The sequence below is a fragment of the Ostrea edulis genome, chromosome 10, assembly GCF_947568905.1.
Source record: "Ostrea edulis chromosome 10, xbOstEdul1.1, whole genome shotgun sequence".
In the NCBI taxonomy this organism is placed as follows: Eukaryota; Metazoa; Mollusca; class Bivalvia; order Ostreida; family Ostreidae; genus Ostrea; species Ostrea edulis.
Genome location: NC_079173.1, coordinates 8,268,494 through 8,295,094, shown reverse-complemented (window position 1 = coordinate 8,295,094; position 26,601 = coordinate 8,268,494). Strand labels below are relative to the sequence as shown.

The 26,601-nt window shown below is 36.3% G+C and overlaps 1 protein-coding gene across 1 annotated transcript in view; it reads right to left on the bottom strand.

Annotated features, from left to right (window-relative positions):
* LOC125666707 (ATP-dependent translocase ABCB1-like) overlaps nt 1–26,601 on the bottom strand; it is a 108,848-nt gene that overhangs the window by 25,905 nt on the left and 56,342 nt on the right. Inside the window, exons 29-30 of the mRNA XM_056151838.1 lie at nt 18,292–18,452; nt 11,464–11,782 (exon numbers count right to left, since the gene is read on the bottom strand). Coding sequence (XP_056007813.1) covers nt 11,464–11,782; nt 18,292–18,452 — 480 coding nt within the window. The remainder of the gene's footprint in view (nt 1–11,463; nt 11,783–18,291; nt 18,453–26,601) is intronic.

Sequence of the window (26,601 nt, the reverse complement as noted above, 5' to 3'; positions counted from 1 at the left end):
GGTGAGAGAAGGGGGTATTAGGTGAGAGAAGGGGATATTAAGTGAGGGAAGGGGTATTAGGTGAGAGAATGGGTATCAGGAGGGAGAAATGGGATATTAGGTGAGAGAAGGGGGTATTAAGTGAGAGAAGGGGTATTAGGAGAGAGTATAGGGGGTATTAGATGAGAGAAGGGGGTATTAGGTGAGAGAAGGGGTATTAGGAGAGAGTATAGGGGGTATTAGATGAGAGAAGGGGGTATTAGGTGCGAGAAGGGGTATTAGGTGAGAGAGAAGGGGGTATTAGGTGAGAGAAGGGGTATTAGGTGAAAGAAGGGGGTATTAGATGAGAGAAGGGGTATTAGGTGAGAGAAGGGGGTATCAGATGAGAGAAGGGGTATTAGGTGAGAGAAGGGGGTATTAAGTGAGAGAAGGGGTATCAGGTGAGAGAAGGGGGTATTAGGTGAGAGAAGAGATATTAGGTGAGAGAAGGGGGTATTAGGTGAGAGAAGGGGGTATTAGGTGAGAGAGAAGGGGGTATTAGGAGAGAGAAGGGGGTATTAGGTGAGAGAAGGGGTATTAGGTGAGAGAAGGAGGTATTAGGTGAGAGAAGGGGGTATTTGGTGAGAGAAGGAGGTATTACAAAATGTAGGTGAGAGAAGGGGGTATTAGGTGAGAGAAGGGGGTATTAGGTGAGAGAAGGGGTATTGGATGAGAGAAGGGAGTATTAGATGAGAGAAGGGGGTATTAGGTGAGGGAAGGGGGTATTAGGTGAGAGAAGGGAGTATTAGATGAGAGAAGGGGTTATTAAGTGAGAGAAGGGGGTATTTGGAGAGAGAAGGGGGTATTAGATGAGAGAAGGGGGTATTAGGTGAGAGAATGGGGTATTAGGTGAGAGAAGGGGGTATTAGGTGAGAGAGAAGGGGGTATTAGGTGAGAGAAGGGGGTATTAGATGAGAGAAGGGAGTATTAGATGAGAGAAGGGGGTATTAGGTGAGAGAAGGGGGTATTAGGTGAGAGAAGGGGTATTAGGTGAGAGAGAAGGGGGTATTAGGTGAGAGAGAAGGGGGTATTAGGTGAGAGAAGGGGTATTAGGTGAGAGAAGGAGGTATTGGATGAGAGAAGGAGGTATTAGGTGAGAGAAGGGAGTATTAGATGAGAGAAGGGGGTATTAGGTGAGAGAAGGGGGTATTAGGTGAGAGAAGGGAGTATTAGATGAGAGAAGGGGGTATTAGGTGAGAGAGAAGGGGGTATTAGGTGAGAGAAGGGGTATTAGGTGAGAGAAGGAAGTATTGGATGAGAGAAGGGGGTATTAGATGAGAGAAGGGGGTATTAGGTGAGAGAAGGGAGTATTAGAAGAGAGAAGGCGGTATTAGGTGAGAGAAGGGGGTATTAAGTGAGAGAAGGAGGTATTAGGTGAGAGAAGGAGGTATTAGGTGAGAGAAGGGGGTATTAAGTGAGAGAAGAGATATTAGGTGAGAGAAGGGGGTATTAGGTGAGAGAAGGGGGTATTAGGAGAGAGAAGGGGGTTTTAGGTGAGAGAAGGGAGTATTAGGAGAGAGAAGGGAGTATTAGACGAGAGAAGGAGGTATTAGGTGAGAGAAGGGGGTATTAGGTGAGAGAAGGGGTATTAGGTGAGAGAAGGAGGTATTAGGTGAGAGAAGGGGGTATTAGGTGAGAGAAGGGGGTATTAGGTGAGATAAGGAGGTATTAGGTGAGAGAAGGGGGTATTAGGTGAGAGAAGGGGTATTGGATGAGAGAAAGGAGTATTAGATGAGAGAAGGGGGTATTAGGTGAGAGAAGGGAGTATTAGGTGAGAGAAGGGGTTATTAGGTGAGAGAAGGGGGTATTAGGAGAGAAAGGGGGGTATTAGATGAGAGAAGGGGGTATTAGGTGAGAGAATGGGGTATTAGGTGAGAGAAGGGGGTATTAGGTGAGAGAGAAGGGGTATTAGGTGAGAGAAGGGGGTATTAGATGAGAGAAGGGAGTATTAGATGAGAGAAGGGGGTATTAGGTGAGAGAAGGGGGTATTAGGTGAGAGAAGGGAGTATTAGATGATAGAAGGGGGTATTAGGTAAGAGAAGGGGGTATTAGGTGAGAGAAGGGAGTATTAGATGAGAGAAGGGGGTATTAGGTGAGAGAGAAGGGGGTATTAGGTGAGAGAAGGGGTATTAGGTGAGAGAAGGAGGTATTGGATGAGAGAAGGGGGTATTAGATGAGAGAAGGGGGTATTAGGTGAGAGAAGGGAGTATTAGAAGAGAGAAGGCGGTATTAGGTGAGAGAAGGGGGTATTAAGTGAGAGAAGGAGGTATTAGGTGAGAGAAGGGGGTATTAGGTGAGAGAAGGGGGTATTAGGTGAGAGAAGGGAGTATTAGATGAGAGAAGGGGGTATTAGGTGAGAGAATGGGGTATTAGGTGAGAGAAGGGGGTATTAGGTGAGAGAGAAGGGGTATTAGGTGAGAGAAGGGGGTATTAGATGAGAGAAGGGAGTATTAGATGAGAGAAGGGGGTATTAGGTGAGAGAAGGGGGTATTAGGTGAGAGAAGGGAGTATTAGATGATAGAAGGGGGTATTAGGTAAGAGAAGGGGGTATTAGGTGAGAGAAGGGAGTATTAGATGAGAGAAGGGGGTATTAGGTGAGAGAGAAGGGGGTATTAGGTGAGAGAAGGGGTATTAGGTGAGAGAAGGAGGTATTGGATGAGAGAAGGGGGTATTAGATGAGAGAAGGGGGTATTAGGTGAGAGAAGGGGGTATTAGGTGAGAGAAGGGAGTATTAGATGATAGAAGGGGGTATTAGGTAAGAGAAGGGGGTATTAGGTGAGAGAAGGGAGTATTAGATGAGAGAAGGGGATATTAGGTGAGAGAGAAGGGGGTATTAGGTGAGAGAAGGGGTATTAGGTGAGAGAAGGAGGTATTGGATGAGAGAAGGGGGTATTAGATGAGAGAAGGGGGTATTAGGTGAGAGAAGGGAGTATTAGAAGAGAGAAGGCGGTATTAGGTGAGAGAAGGGGGTATTAAGTGAGAGAAGGAGGTATTAGGTGAGAGAAGGGGGTATTAGGTGAGAGAAGGGGGTATTAGGTGAGAGAAGGGAGTATTAGATGAGAGAAGGGGGTATTAGGTGAGAGAATGGGGTATTAGGTGAGAGAAGGGGGTATTAGGTGAGAGAGAAGGGGTATTAGGTGAGAGAAGGGGGTATTAGATGAGAGAAGGGAGTATTAGATGAGAGAAGGGGGTATTAGGTGAGAGAGAAGGGGGTATTAGGTGAGAGAAGGGGTATTAGGTGAGAGAAGGAGGTATTGGATGAGAGAAGGGGGTATTAGATGAGAGAAGGGGGTATTAGGTGAGAGAAGGGAGTATTAGAAGAGAGAAGGCGGTATTAGGTGAGAGAAGGGGGTATTAAGTGAGAGAAGGAGGTATTAGGTGAGAGAAGGGGGTATTAGGTGAGAGAAGGGGGTATTAGGTGAGAGAAGGGAGTATTAGATGAGAGAAGGGGGTATTAGGAGAGAGAAGGGGGTATTAGGTGAGAGAAGGGGTATTGGATGAGAGAAGGGGGTATTAGGTGAGAGAAGGGGTATTGGATGAGAGAAGGGGTATTACATGAAGGAGGGAGAAAGGGGTATCAGGAGGGAGAAAGGGGGTTTAAGAGAAGGGGGTATTAGAAGAGAGAAAAGAGTATTAGAAGAGAGAAAAGAGTATTAGGAGGGAGAAAGGGGTATTAGGAGAGAGAAAGGAGTATTAGGAGGGAGAGTAAACAGAGAAAGGAGGGATCAGGAGAGTTAACCCCCATAATACACACATTCTCTAGTCAAACATCTGTGTGTTAATAACACAATTATACCAGTTCATCAGTAAAACAGTAAATTTGAAATGACTGTCTGATCTGCACTGCATTACGCAATTCATGTATGTACAGAAATCAATCTCTGAATGAGATTTACCAATACAAATGAGAGACACGAAGCCGTGAAATGAAATATAATTTTCTGCAATGTTTTTTTTTTCTTTCTTCTTCTTCTTAATTTAAAGATTTCGTTAAATGATAATACTTTGAAATCAGCTATGCTGGCAGACATGCCTACAAGTGACTTAACAACATGCCTGTATACCGAAAATAAAACACATTAAGTGCATACACACACCCTGAGTCATACTAAGTGTCATCCTGTTTCAATACGTTTATGCACCATTTAAAATCATGTTCAAGGACATGTATGTGGCACTTCTCAATAATATATGTACTTTTTCGTGATATTTCACATACAATTCACATGCATTATGGAGATCTGAGGTGAGATCTGCCATGCATGCAGCTAGCCAGATACCTGGAAGGGGGCCCACTAGTGTGGACACTACCCGTAATTCTGCACGAAAATAAAAAGGAACCGACAACACCAACATATATCTCATTTTTACACGAAGAACTTGGGGTATATTACCAAGTCTGTTTTATAGAGTCAGAATATTTTGATAGTTCCTGTTTGTTGCAAGTAAAAATATAAAGTCACCTCCAATATGTACAGCAGGGTTTGACATTTACTTTTTTGAGCACTAGACCAGTCGGGCTACTTCAAATGATTTTTACTAGACCTGACCTTACATCCACTAGCCCTGACCAACTTTCCAGAAAAAAAAACCCATTGATTGTTTCTCCATATTTAGATACTTAATTAAAATGACAAACGTTAAGTTTCAACTAAGACGTATTTAATTGTCTTAAGAAATCTTTAGTCTCGTCATTCAATTTGACGTTTTTATTTTCAAACGCATTTTCTGTTTCTTTAAATTCTACCCGGCACAGAAATTTTTTAGTCAATTTATTAGAATAAAATGCCCTCAACCGCTTTTTTTTAAAATTTCTATTTCATAAGCCCTGCTTTGTTTCTTCCCTACCTATTCCTTTTTTTCTGAATCTCTCGGGACATCTTTCCTTGAGGACGAAAAGTCGTATTTGAATATAGAGACATTTCCGCACACGTGTCAACACCGAAAAATGGCTGTTTACGATGTAATTTATTAATTTTATAGACGCTTTCTTATCTTCAATTAAGATAAACTTTTCTTCTTTTTTTTTCAAATGAAAATAAATTCAGTTTATATCTATTTATCTGCAACATAACTTTACACACATTAACATCGAGTAAATTTCGTAAAACATCACTTCCGACAGCGACTATTAATAGAACTAAAAATAGAGATTATGTCATCACGCGGTTCAATGTTGCTTGTTAACTCTTCACAGTGATTTTTTTTAGTAAAGAATAAAATATCTTATTGTTTATAGTAAAGTTTCTTGTTTATTTTGTCAACACGACCAGTCGGACTGGTAAATCGACAATTTACCCGACCGGAACTATCATCTAGTAGACTCAGTCGGTCGGACGTGCCTTAGTGTCAAACCCTGTACAGCATTACCATAGTAAAGTAGGAGAGGAAATTTTTTGTAACAATCATGTATATCAAACCCGGGACCTTTGCATTAGCTAGATGATACAACCACTGAGCTACCCAGGCTGATGTACAAAGTTTGGAGACTATTACTACAATATAAGATTTAAACCTACATGTATTTCCCACATCATACAAAAACTTGTCATATCAAGGTGATGAAAAAATTATTTTAGAGAAAAATGTCAGAAACATCACATATAAATGATATTATAATGTATAATTGGATCATACAGTACTATAATACTTGTAAATTAAGTAGCAATAATCATGCTTGTAAATTAAGTAGCAATAATCATGCTTGTAAATTAAGTAGCAATAATCATGCATAATGAAATTATCAGCTAAATGAACAAATGATTAATGACATTTTGTCATATAATTACCATGTCTGTTTTAGAGTCAGCATATTTTGAAAGTTCCTGGTTGTTGCAGGCATAAGAACATAAAATCATCTTTAATGTGTTAGAGCATGATGCTACTTCGAACCAGTATTGATCATTGAACATCCACAGCTTATTAACATTAGACATCCTTGAATACATTGAAATGAAACTGCTTTTAGTACAAGGATTTTTTTTAACTCTGCTTTTAAAATGCAGTGTGTGAAACCTCTAAAATCCTTCAGGTAACACCCCCCACCACCACCACCACAATCACCACCTTCCTGGAAGATTGATTGATTGTTTTGCTGGTTTCCGCCACACTCAACAATTTTTCAGTTATCTGGTGGCGCCCAGTTTTTATTGGTGGAAGAGAGAACCCAGATACAATGTAACTGGGAAGAGACCACCGACCTTCCGAAAGTAAACTTGGAAACTTTCTCACTTACCGGGGCAAGCGGGATTCGAACCCGCGCCGACCAGAGGTGAGAGGCCGTGTGGTTTTGAGCACAATGCTCTAACCACTCGGCCACGGAGGCATTCCTTCCAGGAGGAGCTGTCTAATAGTATCTATAGTGATAAAACACTAGCACTAAAATAACCAGTGTTCATCATAACGATACAGAAACAGCAAAACAGTGGACAGTATTTTTTATCTTTCATCACCCCCCCCCCCCCCCCCCCATCCCCCAAGGATTGATATATAAATAATACATTGGCAAAATTTTTGTATGCACTTTCAACTGCAAAATAAGTTTAAGTCTCTGAGTATTGGATGGACCCCCCCCCCCCCCCCCCCCCCAGGCAACGAAATTAAGGGGAAATACTCGCTAAATGCGAGTTAAAAATTGAAATTGCGAGTGAAAAATTACAAGTGATCGCAACTTTTTGCGAGTGAAAAAAAACGATCTTTTTTCCGGATTTCCTTGGTTTATTGGCTGTACTTTGAAGTTTACAATAATTTTGTCTTATGCATAGAAACGCTTTACAGAATGAATATGCAAGTATTGAAAAAGTAAACGTGGATCGAATAAATAACTAAGGCCAAGGTCATCTCAGTCAGTGATGTCGAAGATGGCCTACTTCATGCACACTTCGGGCGTCTCAGAGACGTCTGATTTAAATAGCAAGCACGTTGATCTTGTCCGTGATTACATGAAACAACACATGAAAGTGTTAGTGTCACCACTTCACGCGATGTCCTTAGAAATCTGTAGTCTAATATAGTCAAACACGTAGAGTTTGCGGGGCTTTTTTTCAACTAGAATTTTTTAGATGAAATTTCCAAAAGTTTTGAACATATAGTTTGAATTGGCACAAACAGTCTTCAAGATTTCAAACCACATGATGTTGTAAATAGGTGGTAGATCTCTGGACAGCGAGTTCGCCGCACAAATGTACCCTATGACCCTCATCATGCACCAATGATACATGTATGTTGTCTGATAATTCATTAAATTTTAAATGAAAGAATTCTCAATATTATTTTTATTATTGCACTTTAAAGAAGATTTTAAAAGATTTTCCCTATATTTTGATTTAGATACACGCTTGTTTACTTAACTTCCTGTAAAACAGCAATCGATTGAAAAATGCTAGTAAAAGTTCAATTTTGCTAATTGGAAAATAATCCACAAGCTAAAATTTGCTAGTAGTGAAAAAAGTTAATTTCGATCCCTGACCCCCTGGAAAGATTTGCATGGGATGGAAACCACTCCCTTGAGAAAATGTTCTAGATCGATCTGTGCGTGTATAAGTAGTGATAGCTGGTGCTCGATCGCCCTGCGGTAGTACCTCTAACATACTACACAGACTAGTGTCTGTAAAGTATACTGAAATTTGCTTCTTGAAATAAATATATATAAAGATTTTAGTATGTAGAGCATTAGACGTACTCCCGTATTAAATTGTTACTACACGTGTACCTGAGTGTACTGTAGTGAACTACCTGGGGACTATAACTCTTATCTACGACTTGATTCGACAAAATTTTAAAATAGACACTGTTGATAAGCATACATTCTATCTACCGCGGAATTTTATCTTCTACATTCAATAACCTGAAGTATTGTATCACCCGGTGTTCATTCAGAGATCTGTGACCTTGAAATGAACAGCAACACTGTACAGGAAATTAACACCATAAGGCTGTAGACACTACACTCCCCCCACCCTTCTAATTTCTATTGTCGAGACATATCAAAAATAAATGTAATACATGTACTACACAAAAACTGGAAGACTCTTAAAGTTCTGAAACTATTAAAAGAAATGCATGTCCCCTCTTCCCCTGTGGTTTTCCAATTGAGGAAAACAATTTCCATACATATGGTCATAACTAATTGTATAAAAGATCGAAAGTCAACTTTACTAGGTTAGTAGTTCTAATCACTAGAAAGCTGTATAGTGAATTTCATAACAAGGAGTGAAAAATCAATTTTGTACAAATAATAATTAAAGACTTAATATAGATCTTGTAAAAACAACAAACCATGACTAATGTTTGTCATATTTGATCTATATAGTTCTAATGCTAAACAGCATGTTCAATATCAATAATTCAAAGTGTAATAGAGAAAAATGTGTCAGAGGAAAATGAAATATTGTGAAGGGCTAATTAAACCTTGTAAAAGTGGATCAATTAGACAACTGAATTTATTCTGTATAGTTTACATACAGTCCCTTGACAAATGTTCTATGTAGAAACATTCACGTATCATTCCTGATCATGTGAACATCGTCAATTTTGATTCCGTTTTTAATTGTTTATGATTGTGCGAGGATCGTTTATTTCGATCGCTACATGTATGTTCTTACAAAATGCTACTGCAAATATGTCAGTATATTTAAATGATCTACTCTCAACAGTCAACATGTACAATATACATGTACATATACATAACGTCTGCATGGCGAAACCATAATCTGCTAATTTTAAAAAATGTACGTTTTTTTTCAATGATAATTTTTTTTATCGATATTCCACTTTAACACGACAATAATACAGAAACTTTCACAAACAAGAGTACCGCAAACGGTACATAATACGCCCGTGAAATGCTTACATAGGGTGTTTTTCTTGTGCTATAATTTGTATAACTTTGCTTCAGGTAGTATCAGCCATCATGAGGCTGTGACAAACTTTCATATCAACAAAGGGTCTTAGCTTAAAAATTGAGATTTCCTCAAAATGGACCACGTTCAACAACCTGCAATTTCTTCAAAAATGAAAGAAAATCAAAATCCTTCACCAGATGCACATTTTCAGTACCTATACAAACACTCCACAAAATAAGAAGGTCCTCACTTGAAAACTGTGGGAGGAGTTGGGCAGACAAATTATGTACCCTTCATAGAATATTAATTTCTAAATAGACTAAGTTCAACAACCTGTAATTTTCTCAAAAATTGCAGAAAATCAAAATCCATCCCACATGCACATCTTCAATACCCATACAAACACTCCACAAAATAAGAAGGCTCTCACTTGAAAACTGTGGGAGGAGTAGGGTGGACAAATTATGTACCCTCCATATAATAATTATTTCCAAATAAAGGGGCAAAACTCCTGGAAAAAAGGTCGAAATGGATTAAAATTGCAGTACATGTATATGATCCAGAGTGACCCACAAAGAAGCTACAGAGCAAGTTTCAGCATGATATGTGAAAGGGAAATGAAATTATAAAGAGAAAACCCCGAACGGACGGACAGACAGACGGACGGACGTACAGACATCGCTGTACCATAATACATCCCATCTAAAGACGGGCGTATAAAAAGTTGCTAAATTTAAGAAGAAATTGAAAATTTTACTGTAATTTTGTTTTTTACCATATCACTCCAATACTAAGAGAACTACACTGGTTACCTGTGCAGTATAGGACACAATATAAGATACTTACTTACACTTACAAAGCCTTACATGATGAGTGCCCAATTTATTTCAAACGATTACTAGAGGTATACAATATAAGCCTACCCGATATCTTAGGTCTATAAAACAATCGGTCACTCTAGTTGTTCCAAAAAGTCGAACCATTATGTACGGGGATCGGTGTTTCAGAACGATAGCTCCAAAACTGTGGAATATGCCCTTCCAGAACATGTAAGGGACTGTAGAACACTGTGTGCATTCAAGAAGTCACTGAAAACACATTTTTTCCATCAAGTTTTCCAGGACTAGTTTCTATCATTTCAGTCATTCGTGTTTGGTGTTTCAGTGCATTAAGATTATCTTGTCTGTTTTGATTGTGTGTTTCAGTTTTCGAGTACCATTTTGTGATGTTTTATAAAAAAATAAATTTTTAAAAAAAATTCTGTTTTAATGTATTATGACCGAGACATTATATGCTGTGTGTGTGTGTGTAAGTATTTCATTATCATTATTATTTTAATACACCCTGAAACTGATGTTTATTCTTATCTAGCATATTATGGTATCTTGTGTTTTCATGTTTTATAAGTACAATCAGGATAGGTACAGCTACGGACTGTTTACATGTGATAACGCCTTTTATATCATTGCTTTTTAATGTTTTATTTATTTCTATGTATTATGTGTATAACATTCTGTTGTAATTAAGGTATATATATATATATATATATATATATGCACTGTAAAGCACCTGTGAGGATACATAGTGTATGAAAAGGGTGCTATATAAATATGGTATTATTATTTAAAAAAAGTATTCTTAAACTGCTAATTGGCTGAAACCTTTTTCTCGGGTTATTTAGAGAATACGACGACGGCGAAAATTTATAGTGCAGACTTTCCAGTAGGGACCCTGCTACACTTGCTGGAAACAGGGACGGGTCTTCTTGAAAACCTGGGGATGGTTATAGGTCCTCCAGAAGGTGAATTTTTGGAGAATACTGGTTATAGGGAGGTATATATAGTGTTAACAAAGTACAGGGGCCTAATCAAGCTCACTAGACAGATCCCTCCTTTGATGGGAGGTTAGGTAACCACGACAGTATGTAGATTAGAAAGAGATGCAAGTAAAATGGATGAGATCAAATTGATTAATGAGCATGTCTCTAAACAAATAATCCCTTGTCTTATGATTAAGGAAATATTACAATTTATCCAAAATATATCATAAATTATTCAATGTTGCACACTCAATCAATTCTCTCGCTTCCTTTTTTTCTTTCCTGATGTGAACATGATTATGTTTGTGTCTCTCTTCCCTGTATCCCTTTTCCCATTGGAATGTATCACATGTACTTGACCTCAATTACCACGTATTGTTGGTTTGAGTGAATAAAGAAACTTGGTAAACTAAAAAAACTTCGTGATTTAAGCCTGTAATGAAATAATCTTAATTTAATAGTTAGTTGTTTCCATAGCAAGGTTGCTTTGGTACGTCGATCCTAATGAGTCATTGTAATTCATTAAGAGAATTAAAAACTTTGAATGTCAGTATGAATTTTTATCAGCAATAAGGCATATCCTAAGAGACTAGAGATTTAATGAATATTTTCCTAACTGATAAAATTAAATGCCTAATGTTTATGTTGTCCCGGTTGCATGACTTTAAGCACCTTCAATTTGAAGAGTTCCACTAATGGAAATGTTTTTTTCTTGAATTACTGCCCTTGAACCCAGCAGACAACAAATGTATACTGGTTTTAAAAAGAATTTCTATCATTTACCTGAGGTTTTCCACTACGACATAGGTGTCATCATCAGCTTTCATAAACCAATCTGCATCATTAAAATGGTTTTGGTACACATATTTAAAGGCGGCTTTAGTCTTGGCCCACAGATTATTCCGGCCCTCATTCACTTGCAGTGCAATGGACGGCAAAGAGGCATCAGCAGAGGAACTCATAAACAGCAGCTTGTTGCAGCGTTTGCCCCATGTTGCTTTGACATGTCGAGCTTTGCTCTCGTGGTTAGACGGATTTGTCATCACCCAACACAGAACTCGCACTTTCTTTTCCAGAGCGCGGGCAATGTCTGAGAGTTCTTCTGCAAGTGAAAAAGTTCAACATGTGAAATTGAGTAGAAATGACCCATTCATAAACCTGGCCTGGAGGTCAAAACTTTTTTGAGCATGTTTTCATACTCAAACTCTGTGCTCTAAATTGTACTCATACTCAAAAGTGAAGGCCCTTATAACCTGAGGTTATAAAACTTTAATAAAATAATTCTCATACTTAAATGGAATACATACATGCTCCAAGATTTTTCAAGTATGCTTCAGAGTTTGCTCAGAGTCCCACTCAAAACAATGTCTGTTACTACAAAATCAGTTTTATGACCTCCGTTTGAACACAGTACTCAGAGGAACACAGCCTTTGAGCACAGAGCATGAGTTTGAGTATGCAGAGCAAGATAAAAGTTTTATAACCTCCAGGCCAGACCTCCTGTATGGGAACGCTTTGGTTTTCATAAAATATGTGTAAATCAATGAAGACAGATACAGTGTATTTGGAGACTTATCTAGATTTTATTAATCAACATGTTGAACACATTCAATACATTATGATAATTTTTGTTATTGTTATAAAAGTTTTAAAAAGTATTTAAATCATTTCTGTGAAAATAGCATTACAAGCACTTGTGACATATCATATCAATGGAAATTTTTTTTTTTTTAAAAAGCTCTAGATACGTAATAATGTGGAACTTGTAACAATGAATGTTTCAGAACTATATTTAGAATTGTAAGTGTTGACTTCGGTCTATCCCATTATGACTGAACTTTTATGGAATATGGTCCTTTTGGGATATGAATTATGGTTGCAATTGTTTCTAATCCACGCCACGTGATGATGCACCATTTGTTAGGTACGAGTTCATCATGACTGACAGGATAAATGATGAAGTGAAAGTTAATTAGCAGATGGAATTAAGAAGTGACTGATCCCAGATTAAACTGGTTGGGGCTTTACAACAGATGGGTGACAGACGAGGAATAGCGATTCTTGTCAAAAGCTGCAATGGCCTTCACATGCAGTGGTACAATACTGTTTACAGTTCTAAGCATTGTGTTGAAATGTTGAATTTTTAATTTCAATGTTATTTATTACATTTGTTTTGATTGGACAAAAATAAAGCTGAACGACACATCATTAAATCCGGAAACGGGATGTATTTACACACGCCTGAAAACAAATAACGTAATGTACGGAGACTCAATGGGAAAACTATTCAAATTTTTTAATTTGTTATACAGCGAATGAATCAGAATTATAAGAATCAAACATTCTTTTTGAAGAATTTATTGAGGAATAAACTCTGGACATTTTACTCATGCACAAACTTAGCATATATAAATATTTTAAAACTAGTGTTTCAATTAAGTTTTTTTTATTTCACTCCGATGAAAGATAAATTTGTTTATATACAAGATATTTTGTTGACTAATCAAGGGCCTAGGAAGGCATTGTTAACAAAAGGAAGCATAAATCAAAGTTGTATGGTCCAAATTTCGACAATTTTTTCCACCTTGTAAAACCGATGTTAAGTCATTGCATGTACGTATTTATGAGGCTGTACAACAAGTCCTACTTTATTTCATCTGTTTGAATCAGAATTACTTGATTTCAAATCGGTGTTTATTAACAACCGTCACTCAGCCATTTCAAGTGACAGTCACGTGTGCAGTTCAAACTTTCAGATCATCGGTGGTCTTATCTGTGTAAAGCTGTGTATTTTTGTTACAATAGTGCCGTGCCATAAGTTTAATAGAAATAAAAATATGAAATACCTCTTAGTAATTCGTTGTTTTTTGCTCTTTCAGCCTTAAAATTAGACAGTTACGCCTGAATTAATACATCATGTTGGGATTCCCCTGATGTGCATGGGGCTATTTATAGACGCCTTACACTGTATAATTTATGCGTCATCCCGAACACCTCAGGTCTTTCACCAAAAAACATTGTGTTTTCGGTGAAAGGTCTGAAGTGCTGCGGATGATTTATGTGTACCACACTATATTTACTTTCTAAATAATCTTCTCACTGTTTTCTTTTACATGCAAATGTTTTCAAGCATGTAATTAAGGGAAAGTTGATAACTTTAAACACTAATTAATCTGCTTGAAAGTAATTATGTACAAAAATAATACATGAACATCGGATCATAGAGCTTTAAACATTAATTTTATTTCACATAGAAACTCAACAATATTACTTATTATATAATCATAACCAGGCATCATTGTCTCTAGTGTTCATGATGAAATATCATTGTACTTATGTGTAAAAGTAAATGTTGATACATGTACATATCGTATTTAATACATTTTTAAAAATGTTCTTTAAAAAAACCTGCATGCACAAGAAAATACATGTTTATACATTGGTTCTTTTACTGTTTTCAAAATTAAATTTTCCAAGCAAACATAAAACTTAATTTAACATCCATATCAGTTTCTCAGTATAGGCGTCAAAACAGACATTTGAGTTGCTTCTGAGATGGTTTCCATTAATTGTATATATTAACCTCTCATTATCATATTTTGAACAAACAAATAGGAAATGATGTTTGTCTTCAACCTCTTGCATATCACATTGAAAGCATACTCTTAACTCAGGAGGAAGTCCTGTATGTCTTCCCTGTTCAATATTTAATTGATGTGCAGAAATGCGGAGTTTAGTTATACTCTTCCTCTGATCGAAGTTATTAACAACAGAGAGGTAGTGTTCTCTTCCGAAGTTTCTGAATGTAGCATAATACGCCGGTTTCGAGATAAGTCCAAGTTATTTCCCTTTGGAGAACTCTCGTACTTAGTAAGGTGCAAAACAATTTGTTTACACGCGGGAGTGGGACAGATATTCATCACTGCATAAGTGAATCTACTCAGTAAGTGTATCATACGCAGTTTCATCACCCAATTTCGACTGATACACAAACTAAGTAAATGACAAGTATTCAAGAAGTAATTAAATACTTAGAATTCTTATTATATCACATTATTTTGTTGCACCTACCTATCATATCCAGGACATTGCTTGAAAATATGGCATTGTATTTATGTTTCCACTTTAGTAAAACATTTCTTTTGATAGTATTCAATATTTTCTACATCAAGTATTTAAAAAAGAAGTCGGTTTTTATATATTTTATCATCTTTCTCACTGGCTGTAGTACCACTTTGTCCCACCTAAGCATTCAAAGTTCCACTAAATGCACCTCCTACACAGGAGAGCTCTAATCTCGAAACTGGCGTATTAAGTTCTTAGTTTGCTATTGTTTTGCTGTTCCCTTCCAGTTTATAAAATAATGTCTTATAATATTTGACAACTTTCTAAATGAATAGGGACTTTGTTTTGATAGATCTATATTAACTGATCCAACATTGTTTGGATGGATTATTTTTAACTTTTAAGACATATAGGTTCTTTGATATTATTTATTTAGAAAGCGCAAGAAAGAGAGAGCTAGCTTGACCACAATTTTGATAAACTTTGTGAAAATTGATTTAGACTAAGAAGCTTGAATTCAAAATAATCTGTATACAATACAGCCAATGTTTACTTAATAAACATTTATCAAAGTTTGAATACCACGCACAGCTTAATACTGTAAGGATGATATTGATGTAATGCATATTATTTCTGTGAATAAAATAGCATTACAAGCATTTGGGGCAAGTGTTGGCCCCAGCTGTTTCAAACCATATCTTGCAAATGCATTGACACTGATAAATGATCTGATGATACCATGGATACCCTGCACATCCACACTAATAAAAAAAATTTAAGTGTCTGCACACTTAGACCTACAAATTAGAATATGTCTAATTACAGTGCATTGTACAAGTTCTCATCTCATTTGCTTTCACTATAGGCAATTAATGCAATTATAACTTACAATGCAGAAAGGAAAGTACAAGTTAATTGTTGCTAAAAAGTTGTGTGTGTATATATATATATATAAAGCACTAAATAATCACAACTAGGTACTGAAAATTTTCGCCCCAGCCCGGGGTCAAACCAGCGACGTACGGCACCCACCGCCTAGCAAGATTGTCAAACCAGTGCACAAGTCCACTCGGCCACGACTTCCCTATATATATATATTAAAAAAGTTTTCAATTTTTGTATTCACCTGAAGATGGATGTTAAAATCCAGAAAGCGCTAGTGATTGAAATATATTTTGGAACTGCATATTTTCCTGCTTTTTTATTGAATTATTTTGACTGTGTGATATCAACTCTTTCTATATTTGTTTATATAATATATGAATTTAATAAAGATGAGGGTAGCATAAATAATTTGAGTGTCATGTTGTGGCCTTTCCAGAGCTACTTTTTCATTGAAGAGCCGTAGAGCAAATGCGCTAATTGGCACAAATTTATAAATGTAAATCTGAGATATATATATATATATATATAGATAATAGTTACTTTTCGCAATGATCGGTAAAAGTATAGGTAAAAAATAAAAATGAAACACGAAGACGTTTAGTAAAGCTTCTGAAGATTTGAAATGAAAGCGCTAAAACTTTACTAAACGTCTTCGTGTTTCATTTTTATTTTTTACCTATATATATATATATATATATATATATATATATATATATATATATATATATATATATATAAAATTTAGAAGAATAAAATCCAAAGTTATCACAAAAAAATTAATACTCAGTTCCTGCTAGTACTTTATACATAATATATATAGGAAGTTTGTCTTAAGGTATTCAATGTATAATGACCATATTTCATATCTAATAAATGGATGGTGGAATTTTTGTAATCATGGTATCATTTTGAAGGGTTCATCAAATAAAAATAATCCACCATAGGAATTTTCAAAATTTTGTTTACTGCTTGATTTATTTCACATAGAATTTAACATTGAAGTATATGGGAAAAGCATGTTTTATTACAATATTTGAAAAAGAAATTATATTTTCATATAAATCTCTCGGTAGAAAGTTATAAACACTTTCTCTTAGTGAAAATATGAAATAAAATTAATCATTGACCACACACATTTTTAGAAAATTAGATTTTTCTTATTTTTACAAAGGGCAGACAACTCTTCCAAAAAGTCTTAAGTGCAAAAAGGTCAGCTTCTAATCATTTACCATTCATGTGAATTTCATCTGCTTCACTTTCATCATTATTTAACAATAAACATTTATGTTGATCTAAATCCTTCAAAACTGTTCATTATCCTTTCATTATACATGGAATACCTTAAACATTCAAGGCAAACTGTCTGAAGAGCTGTATGTAGCGAAAGTACTAGCAGGAACTGATCGCTGATTATTTTGTGATAATTTTGGATATTAATGTTTTGAATTATATATATATATATATATACATATATGTGTGTGTGTGTTATATAAATCTTTAATTCATTCATTGAAAATATAATATGGACTTGGATAACAGATTTTCGTGCTACTGCCAGAAGACTATTTTTCCTTCATGGAATTTTATATATTCTTTTATCTGTTTACAATTTTTTAGCCCTATTTCTGGTTTCTTAGAAGGTCATCCTGAGTGGATGAAAATTAAAACACAACAGATTTTTACATTTCAAATTTACGAATATGTACATGACTGTCATCTGTTGCAGTCAAAACACTTGAAGTCAAAAATGAAAAGGGCAGATACAATTCACGATTCAGCACAAATGATTGTAAAAACATTTGATTGAAATTATAGTTTGGAAGTCAATTCAATCCACTTTGCAATTATCATTACCAACATAGTGAGTATTGAATAGGTCTTAAAATTTACTTCAAATATTTTTTAAATCATCACCAATACATTTTAGAAGATAAAACATTATTACCAATTATATTTCAGTTCAGTATTTTCATGGTTGCCCGCACTGAATCTGTGAATCATACGGCATTCATACCTGCCCTTTTTATTTGTGATGGCAAGTTTTTGACTATATTTTTATTAAACTGATGACATTCACAAGCACTGTATATTTCCAATCTTGCAAAAATTTTGATGCTCCAGACACAGTCTTACAACCTGAGGCTTGGGAAGGTATTTAACATTAGAATTGGATCAGGATAAAGGGGTGTGAGGGGGGTGTGTCCAACCTATTCAGATTTCCATCAGGATTATGATGATATTATTCTCTTTTTGTCATTAATTATTAATTAACAAGATGATTGACACAAATAAAACAAAGTTTAAGCTGTGTGTGTCAATTTACAAACCATCCAGTTGTAAATAGGGCCTACAGCAAAGTTTCTTTTTCTTTTTCTCTCTCTCTTTTTCCCCTATGTTTTTTTTTTTTTAATTCAACATCACTTGACAAGTTGATTTAACGCATGATAAATTTAATACAAATCCTTTTATCGTGAACCCTTAGCAATATCTCTATGTTATCATCCATCGTTTTCTCTAAAGAGATAGCGCCATTTACCGAACTGGAGAGGTACGAGGTCGCACAAATCTTTCCGATAAGGAATACAGGTGCAGGTAGAACCTTTAAAAACGCCAGAAAATCTTAGATCCGCCTGACGCAAATACATCAGGTCTGTACCGTACCTGAGTGGGTACTGAAGTGTTCATCCGCCCATTCGATGATCCTGCTGGGCCCTGCTACGTTGTCATTCTCCCCGTGACTGTGCGGACTCTGGGGATAATACCCCCCAAAGATGAATCCTGGGTTAGATTTCTGTTTCGGCGAATGATGTATGTTAAGTCGACTATAAAATGAAAACAAATACGTCACACTAAATCCGAAGAAAATTCCGAACCCAAAAAGCGTCACACTTGTCCTGTCTACCATCGCTGTTAGTTTTTCTCAATCCACCCTCCGGCCTTTTGTTTACATTTTCACTTCACATATGAGACTGACACAAGGCCGAACTAACAAGAGCTGACATTTTGTAGATCTTTTGTACCTCCGCGCATTGAAAATCGAAGAGTTTGGCGGTAAATTCAATCCTCTTTTTCATTGCGCGGAGTAGTTCTGCAGCTATGCGCGGAGATGCTGGTGTGATGCAGTTCGTATCACGGCGGGTGCGACCAGTCATCAAGAGCTGCTTATTCTTGTTTTTATTTATTTTTATTGTTTATTAATTTTGGTATAGGCATATATGCAAAAATATTACAGACGCATAAGAAAATTTAACCGTTTAAAAATTAACTCACTTAGGCCAATTCGAAGTATATGGAGCGCCAAATTAACATAAACTCAAATAATTGAAGATATCTTCAATTATTTGAAGATATTATCAATTCAATTATTGCTCTTTTTAATTGAATTAATGCGCGCATTAAATCAATTATTGCTCTCATCAAATGAATTAATGCGCGCTTCAATTCAATTACTGCTCTCATCAATTCAATTAATGCGCGCATTAATTCAATTAATGAGAGGAATAATAGATTTGATGCGGGCATTAATTCAATTATTGCTCTCTTCAATTCATTTGATGAGAGCATCAATTTAGTAGAGATATTGCTCGCAATAATTAATTTAGAGCTCGGTATAAATAATTTGATGATCTCTTTAATTCAATTGAAGATATCTTTAAATCATTTACAATGCTTTTGTACATAAGGAATTAATGCGCACATCAATTCTTTTAAAGAGAACAACAATTCAATTAAAGAGATCATTAATTCAATTGTGGATATGTTGAATTGAAGATATCTTTAATTATATAGTTGCTCTCTCTAAAAAAAATTATTGCTCTCTTCAAATGAATTAAAGATATCATTAATTCAATTGAAGAGAGCAATAATTGAATTAATGCGCGCATCAAATCAATTATTGCTCTCATCAAATGAATTAATGCGCGCATCAATTCAATTATTGCTCTCATCAATTGATTTAATGCGCGCATTATATCAATTATTGCTCTCTTCAATTGAATTGTAGCGCGCATCAATTCAATTGTTGATATCATTAGTTCATTTGAAGAGATCATAAATTCAATTAAAGCGCGCATCAATTCAGCTGAAGAATTAATGCTAAATTAAATTAATGCGCGCAATAATTCAGAATTGAAGATATCATTAATTATTTGAAGAGATCTTTAATTCAATTGTTGCGCGCATCAAATGAATTGATGATATCTTCAAATAATTGAAGATATCTTCAATTATTTGAGTTTATGTTAATTTGGCGCTCCATAGAAGTAGATGTACATATTGTATGAGGGGGCGAACAGTGGGAGGGGGAGGGGGCTACCCCCTGTCCGCCCCCTCATTGTGTTTTTGCAGACAAAAGAAACAATTTACAAATTGATTTTACCATCATTGATTTTGATTATATTTAAATTATTTTCAAAAATCCTTGTACTATCCAGCTTTTATTTGAAACAGCAAACATAGCTAATTGGTTTGAAATTTAATGATGATTTTTATATACATATACTCTTGCTTGTAGTATTTTATTTCTTCCTCTTAGTCTTATGCTTTCGTATCTGTATATACTTGCATGAAAGTTTTCTTTTATTTTGTATTCTTTTGTTAATCTGTGATATGTCTGTGTATGTGTGTACATGCATGATATAATTGCATGCTATGTGTCTTTGATATACATGGATGTGCTAGTCGGTTAAAAGGCTCTACAGAGCTTTTCTTTGATATGTTGAATGTATATAGTGCCGACTTTAAATAAAATTTACTTTACTTTACTTTACTACAGATAGTACAGATATCGCGTAAGCCTGTTATATATTTATATGTATTATAACCGTTGCAGTGCATATGGGTAATAAACTGGCATACAATTATTTACGTTTCAGTATCCATATAAAATGCAATTTATCAGTATTCAGGGGGAGGGGGAGAGGGCTAACCCCTTGTCCGTTCCCTCGCGTACTGCATATACGCATCCAAACCAAGTATTGCCCATAAACATTTCTAATGAAGTTTAAAAACGGTACAGACTAAAACCCGGTCTCGGTCCCGTGACCAAAATCCGGACTTCGGTCCCTTTCCATTCATTCATTCATACTTTATTTCCTCCCTTAGGAGATTATGAAGAAAATACATTTACATCAATATAATTACAAATACATGTACATACAAAGAAAGAAAGAAGGGGGAAAACACATTATGTACACAAAATATAACCAAAAATAGAAAAGAATAGGATATTCTTTGTTGTACACCTCAATAGATGAGTACATATGGTAGCAGCTGTCCCTTTTAAAGCCAAAATCCGGACTTCGGTCCCTTTCCATTCATTCATTCATACTTTATTTCCTCCCTTAGGAGATTATGAAGAAAATACATTTACATCAATATAATTACAAATACATGTACATACAAAGAAAGAAAGAAGGGGGAAAACACATTATGTACACAAAATATAACCAAAAATAGAAAAGAATAGGATATTCTTTGTTGTACACCTCAATAGATGAGTACATATGGTAGCAGCTGTCCCTTTTAAAGCCAATGCATATTTGATATAGATATGATTACTGCAGTGAGCATCTGTAGTATAGGGCTGAAGTGCTGCGCACCAATTTAAAGTTCAGCAGACGGAATGATGTGGCGTCCATCTTAGATATTTGGCCACCAAGATTTATTCATGTCAGAATCGACATTTTCTCCCAAATGAACGCGTTACGCTACCTTTTCATAAAGCAGAAAGTTCATTTAATTCAATGAGACTCAGAGTCAGTCAGTGTGACTGTCCTTTAGCTTAAATTAAAAAAAAATATTATGAAAAGCACTTAATGCCTTAACATTTCTTAGGGCATCATCCAAAAGGTCGTAATCATGAGGTAATGATTCAGTCCGCATCCGCATCAAACCTATGATATGTAGTGACTGTTCCTTTGCCAAGTGCCCGGCACTAGTGTCGTTTAAAGTCCTTTACCGGTATTTGTTGACGACTCATACGAGTGAAAAAATCTCGCAAGGGACGACTGATCAAAAGGTATCTAATATGTGTGACCTTGACTAACTTTCAAGGTCTAATAATTCATTAGATAGCTTGTTCATAGAAACTTCGTCTTGATACAAAAATGTCTATGCCCAACTGCCCTAATACCAGTTCAACGTTTGTATATATTTAAAATCTTTTTGTAAAGCTAATATGATGCATTGTTGACTTTTTTATCATCACAGTTTTTATGGTAAAGGTAAACCCGACAATGTGTGAAGTACTATTTATCAGTGACGTAACATCCCCAATGTGACGTAGGTCATGACGTGTAACAACTTTTTCAAAGCTTGTAAAGTCTCAGGCTGTCAAGACCTGTTTCATTCTTGGTCCAAGAGTAGACACTATCGTATCAGTGTAAGATCAACCTTCCACACATTTTAAACTTTGATTATATTTCACAATATATGCCCAGACGGACGAAAGAAAGGCATTTTTCGAAAAAGTGCACCAAGAAGCAAGGAATGCAGGGAAAAAAGGGATGGGGAGGACTAAGTTTTCTTGTTAGACTCAAAGGTCAAATTTTTAAGAAATATCCTCTTCCAACAAGCATACCTAATATCCCAACTTCGAATATTCGAAAAGATGATGTTTCCTCAGCGCTTTATCCAAATGATGCTCAGGACTTCTGAGCTTATCCCGATTCAAATATATGGTGATGGGAATTGTTTATTCAGAACTCTCTCTTTTTTTGTGTTTGGACATGAGGACAATTTTAAGGAAATGAGGGTACGAATTGTGTTTGAACTTGTTTTAAACCTGAAGCGCTACACGAATGAAAACACTTTTGTGACCATGTCCACAAACAAAAGTTCACTTCAATATGTCTTTGAAAGTTCCCTGTCAAAAGAGTGTTTAATTACTGGTGATTTGATTGCTTCGTTACAAAAAGAAACAATAAAAACAACCCAGAACGGTTACTATCCAAGCCTTTTAAATATTTTTGTAACTTCTAACGTTTTGCAGAAACCAATCATGTCGATTTTCCCCGAGGTGCAAAACCCTGGTGTGAACAGACAAGATCATAATCGTGGCCGTGCTGATGCTAAAGAATATCAGGATGCTATCCACATCATGTGGACTCAAACAATTGTAAAAAAAAAAAAAAAAAAAAAAGATGGTTACACACCTAATCATTTTGTTGCCTGTATTCACAAGCATGAGGAACCTCTTTCAAAGCGTTCGAGGTTATCCTTTGAGGATTCTGAACCTCATCGCTCATTTGAACCAAAACAATCACAAGATAGTCCTTCCCCACTCTTGGAGTCCAACACAAATGAGGAGTCTATTGAAACAGGTAAATTGGGGGAAACTGCAAACAAAGAAACAGACGAACATGTTAAGGTTGCTTCCTTAATTGATTCTTCTTCTTCTTCAGAAGATGATATCTCAGAAATACCGGTTCAAAAGGCCCAGGTTGTACATGAAAAATGGCATACACCAGAGATCGGTAGTACCCCAAATCAGCCACGGAATATTTTCTTTCCAGCAAAAAAGTTTGGTAAAAAGATGAGATCTTTCAATGCCTCCTGGTTTGATCGGTGGTAACACCACTCTGATTCCACGCACAAGTACTCTGAAGTTGAAATAAAAAATATGCTAGAGTTCCTCATTGACAATAACTTCGTGGTCTTTGGTGATCAGGTCTTCCAACAGTCTGTTGGAATTCCCATGGGCACAAATTGTGCTCCTTTGTTAGCTGACCTGTTTTTATATTCATATGAAGCAGAATTTATTCAAAAACTTCTACGTGAGAAGAAAAAATCTCTCGCTGTGACCTTCAATTCGACTTTTAGATATATCGATGACGTTTTGTCTATTAACAATGATAGCTTTCATTCATATGTCGATTTGATATATCCCTGTGAGCTCGAAATAAAGGACACCACAGAGTCGTCCACTTCTGCTTCATACTTAGATATTTTATTGAAAGTAGACATTAACGGCAAACTAACAACTCAACTGTATGACAAACGGGATGATTTCAGCTTCTCCATCGTCAACTTCCCACATTTATGTAGCAATATTCCATTATCACCTGCATATGGTGTTTATATATCTCAACTGATTCGATATGCAAGAGCTTGTTCTGGGTATAGTCAGTTTTTAAATCGAGGTAAGCTACTGACAAACAAGTTGATGGTACAGGGATTTCAACAGTCTCGATTGAAGTCAGCATTTCGCAAATTCTATGGTCGTTATAACGATCTAGTTCGTCAATACAACCTCGCATTGGGTCAAATGCTGTCTGACGTGTTTCATACCGATTGTTAAGCCGTTCTTGGCACACTGATTTTGACTGCGGATAACTCCGTTTACCTGATCAGGATATGGGGCTCACGCCGGGTGTGACCGGTCAACAGGGGATGCTTACTCCTCCTAGGCACCTGATCCCACCTCTGGTGTGTCCAGGGGTCCGTGTTTGCCCAACTATCTATTTTGTATTGCTTGTAGGAATTATGAGATTGATCACTGTTCGTTGTCTTCACCTTGCATTATGTAGAAATCAAAGATGTTGTATTCTGTTTTCCTTGCATAAAATCATTTCAGAAGAAGACTCTCAGTTGTCACAAGAAAGAAAAAGCTTTCATATCAAGTGCTTTTAAAAACTTGAAAAAAGCAACCACAAAATTCGCCGCACACGAGAAAAGTGATTGCCATAAAGAGGCAATGGAAAGGGAGTTTACGATCAAGGAGGAGGTTAAAGATGTTTGAGAATGTCTTTCAAAGACGCACGAAGTCGAGAAGAAGTCTAAGAGAAAATATGCTTAAAATCACAAACATTTTGAAGTTTCTTGCTCGACAAGGAATTGCTCTTCGGGGTGACAAAGACGAGAAAAACTCGAACTTTAATCAACTTCTCATGCTAGAGGCTAAACGCGATCCCCAGCTTCAGGAATGGCTACAACGCAAGACAAATAAGTATGTTGCTCCAGATATACAAAATGAAATTTTGCAGGTGATGGGGTTGCGGGTTTTGCGACAAATTGTTGCTTTCATCAAATCGTCTGAATTCTTTTCAATAATGGCAGACGAAACACGAGATATTTCCAACAAAGAGCAACTTGTTTTATGCATTCGATGGGTTGATCAAAATTTTACCGCTCATGAAGATTTATTAGGGATGTACTGTCTATCTGACATTGGGGCTAATTCAATAACCCTAGAAATTAAAGATGCCCTTTTGAGGTTCGATCTGCCTATCAACAAAGTACGAGGCCAGTGTTATGACATGGCTGCTTCTATGGCTGGTTCAAAGACAGGTGTTGCAACACAAATTCACGCACTTGAACTCAGAGCCCTTTACATACACTGTTATGGTCATGCTCTTAACCTAGCTTGCAGTGATTCTATTAAGGGATGTAAGTTGCTTAGAGACACCCTGGACATTGCAAAAGATATAACAAAGTTGATTAAAGAATCTCCAAGAAGGGAGATGATTTTCAATACATTAAAAAATGCCCAAAATCTAGAGAAAACGTCAGCGGGAATAAGGGTTTTGTGTCCCACAAGATGGACAATAAAAGCCGACACATTTCTGAGCATTTTGTCAAACTATGAAATTCTAAGAAATGTTTGGGATGAAAGCCTCCAATACGTGCGTGAGGTAGAAATGAGAAACAGAATTAGGGGAGTGGCTGCTTATATGTGCAGGTTTGATTTCTTCTTTGGGTGTTTACTGAGTGAAAAACTTTTACGTTATAGTGATAATTTGGCAAGGGCTCTGCAGGCTCCAAATCTCTCGGCGAGTGATGGTCAAAAAATGGCATCAACGACAATGAGTGCTTTGCAAAGTCTCCGAGATGAGACAATCTTCACTCAGTTTTACGAGGAAGTTGTTGAAAAAGCAAAACAGATGAACATCGATTATTCTGTTCTTCCTAGAAAACGCAAAATTCCTCGTAAACTTGATGATGGGACAGTGGCACATACTTTTTCATAGTGTGCAGATATGTATTGGAAAGATTTCTACAAGACATTAGATCTGCTTTTAGCTGACATAAAATCTAGATTTGACCAACCAGGTTACAAAGCTTATGTTAATCTTGAAAACCTCGTAATTAAGGCTTGCACAGGTCAAACGTTTGAAGAAGAATTCAATTTTGTCACGACCCTATATGATACAGATTTGAAGCCAAAGGATCTTCACTGCCGGCTTATAATGTTAAAGACTGTTTTGCCAAAAGACTTTACGCCAGATATACCAAGTGTGGTTGAATTTTTCAGACATTCAAATGAAAAAAGTCTGTTTGCCGAGATCCTCAAAATTCTCAAACTAATTTTCGTGCTTCCTGCAACTAACGCTACCAGTGAGCGCTCATTCAGCGCCTTGAAAAGATTGAAAACATCACTGAGATCAACAATGAGCCAAATACGAACAAACAATTTGCTTTTATTGCATGTTCATAAAAATGAGACTGATGAACTGAATCCAGAAAAAATAGTTGAGGAGTTCGTAAGTGAAAGTGAACACAGACTGGCGATTTTTGGAAAGTTTACCGAGTACTAAATACCTTATGACTCAGAAATGATTGATAACAAAATGATAAAGATATAAACAAAAAAAAGATTTTAAAAAAATCCTTAACACCCCCCTCCAAAAAAACCCCCCCAAAACAAACAAAACTTAAAATTAAAGTTGAGGGGTTTTCTGGGAAACTAATTAGATTCTATGTACATAATTAGATTTATGTACATGACATACACCTCAATGCTTGCACATATTTATGGTTTTGTCGATATCACTTTTTTGTCGTAAGTTACTTTGGTGTGGTGCCCCCCCCCCCCACACACACACACACACAGGACCTCAGTTTTTGTGGTCTCATCCGAAGGACTGCCCCATTTAGTCGCCTCTTACGACAAACAAGGGGGTACTGAGGACATACTCTAACCCGGATCACGAATGGTGCTCCATATATGACGTCATCAACCGGAAGTGGCAT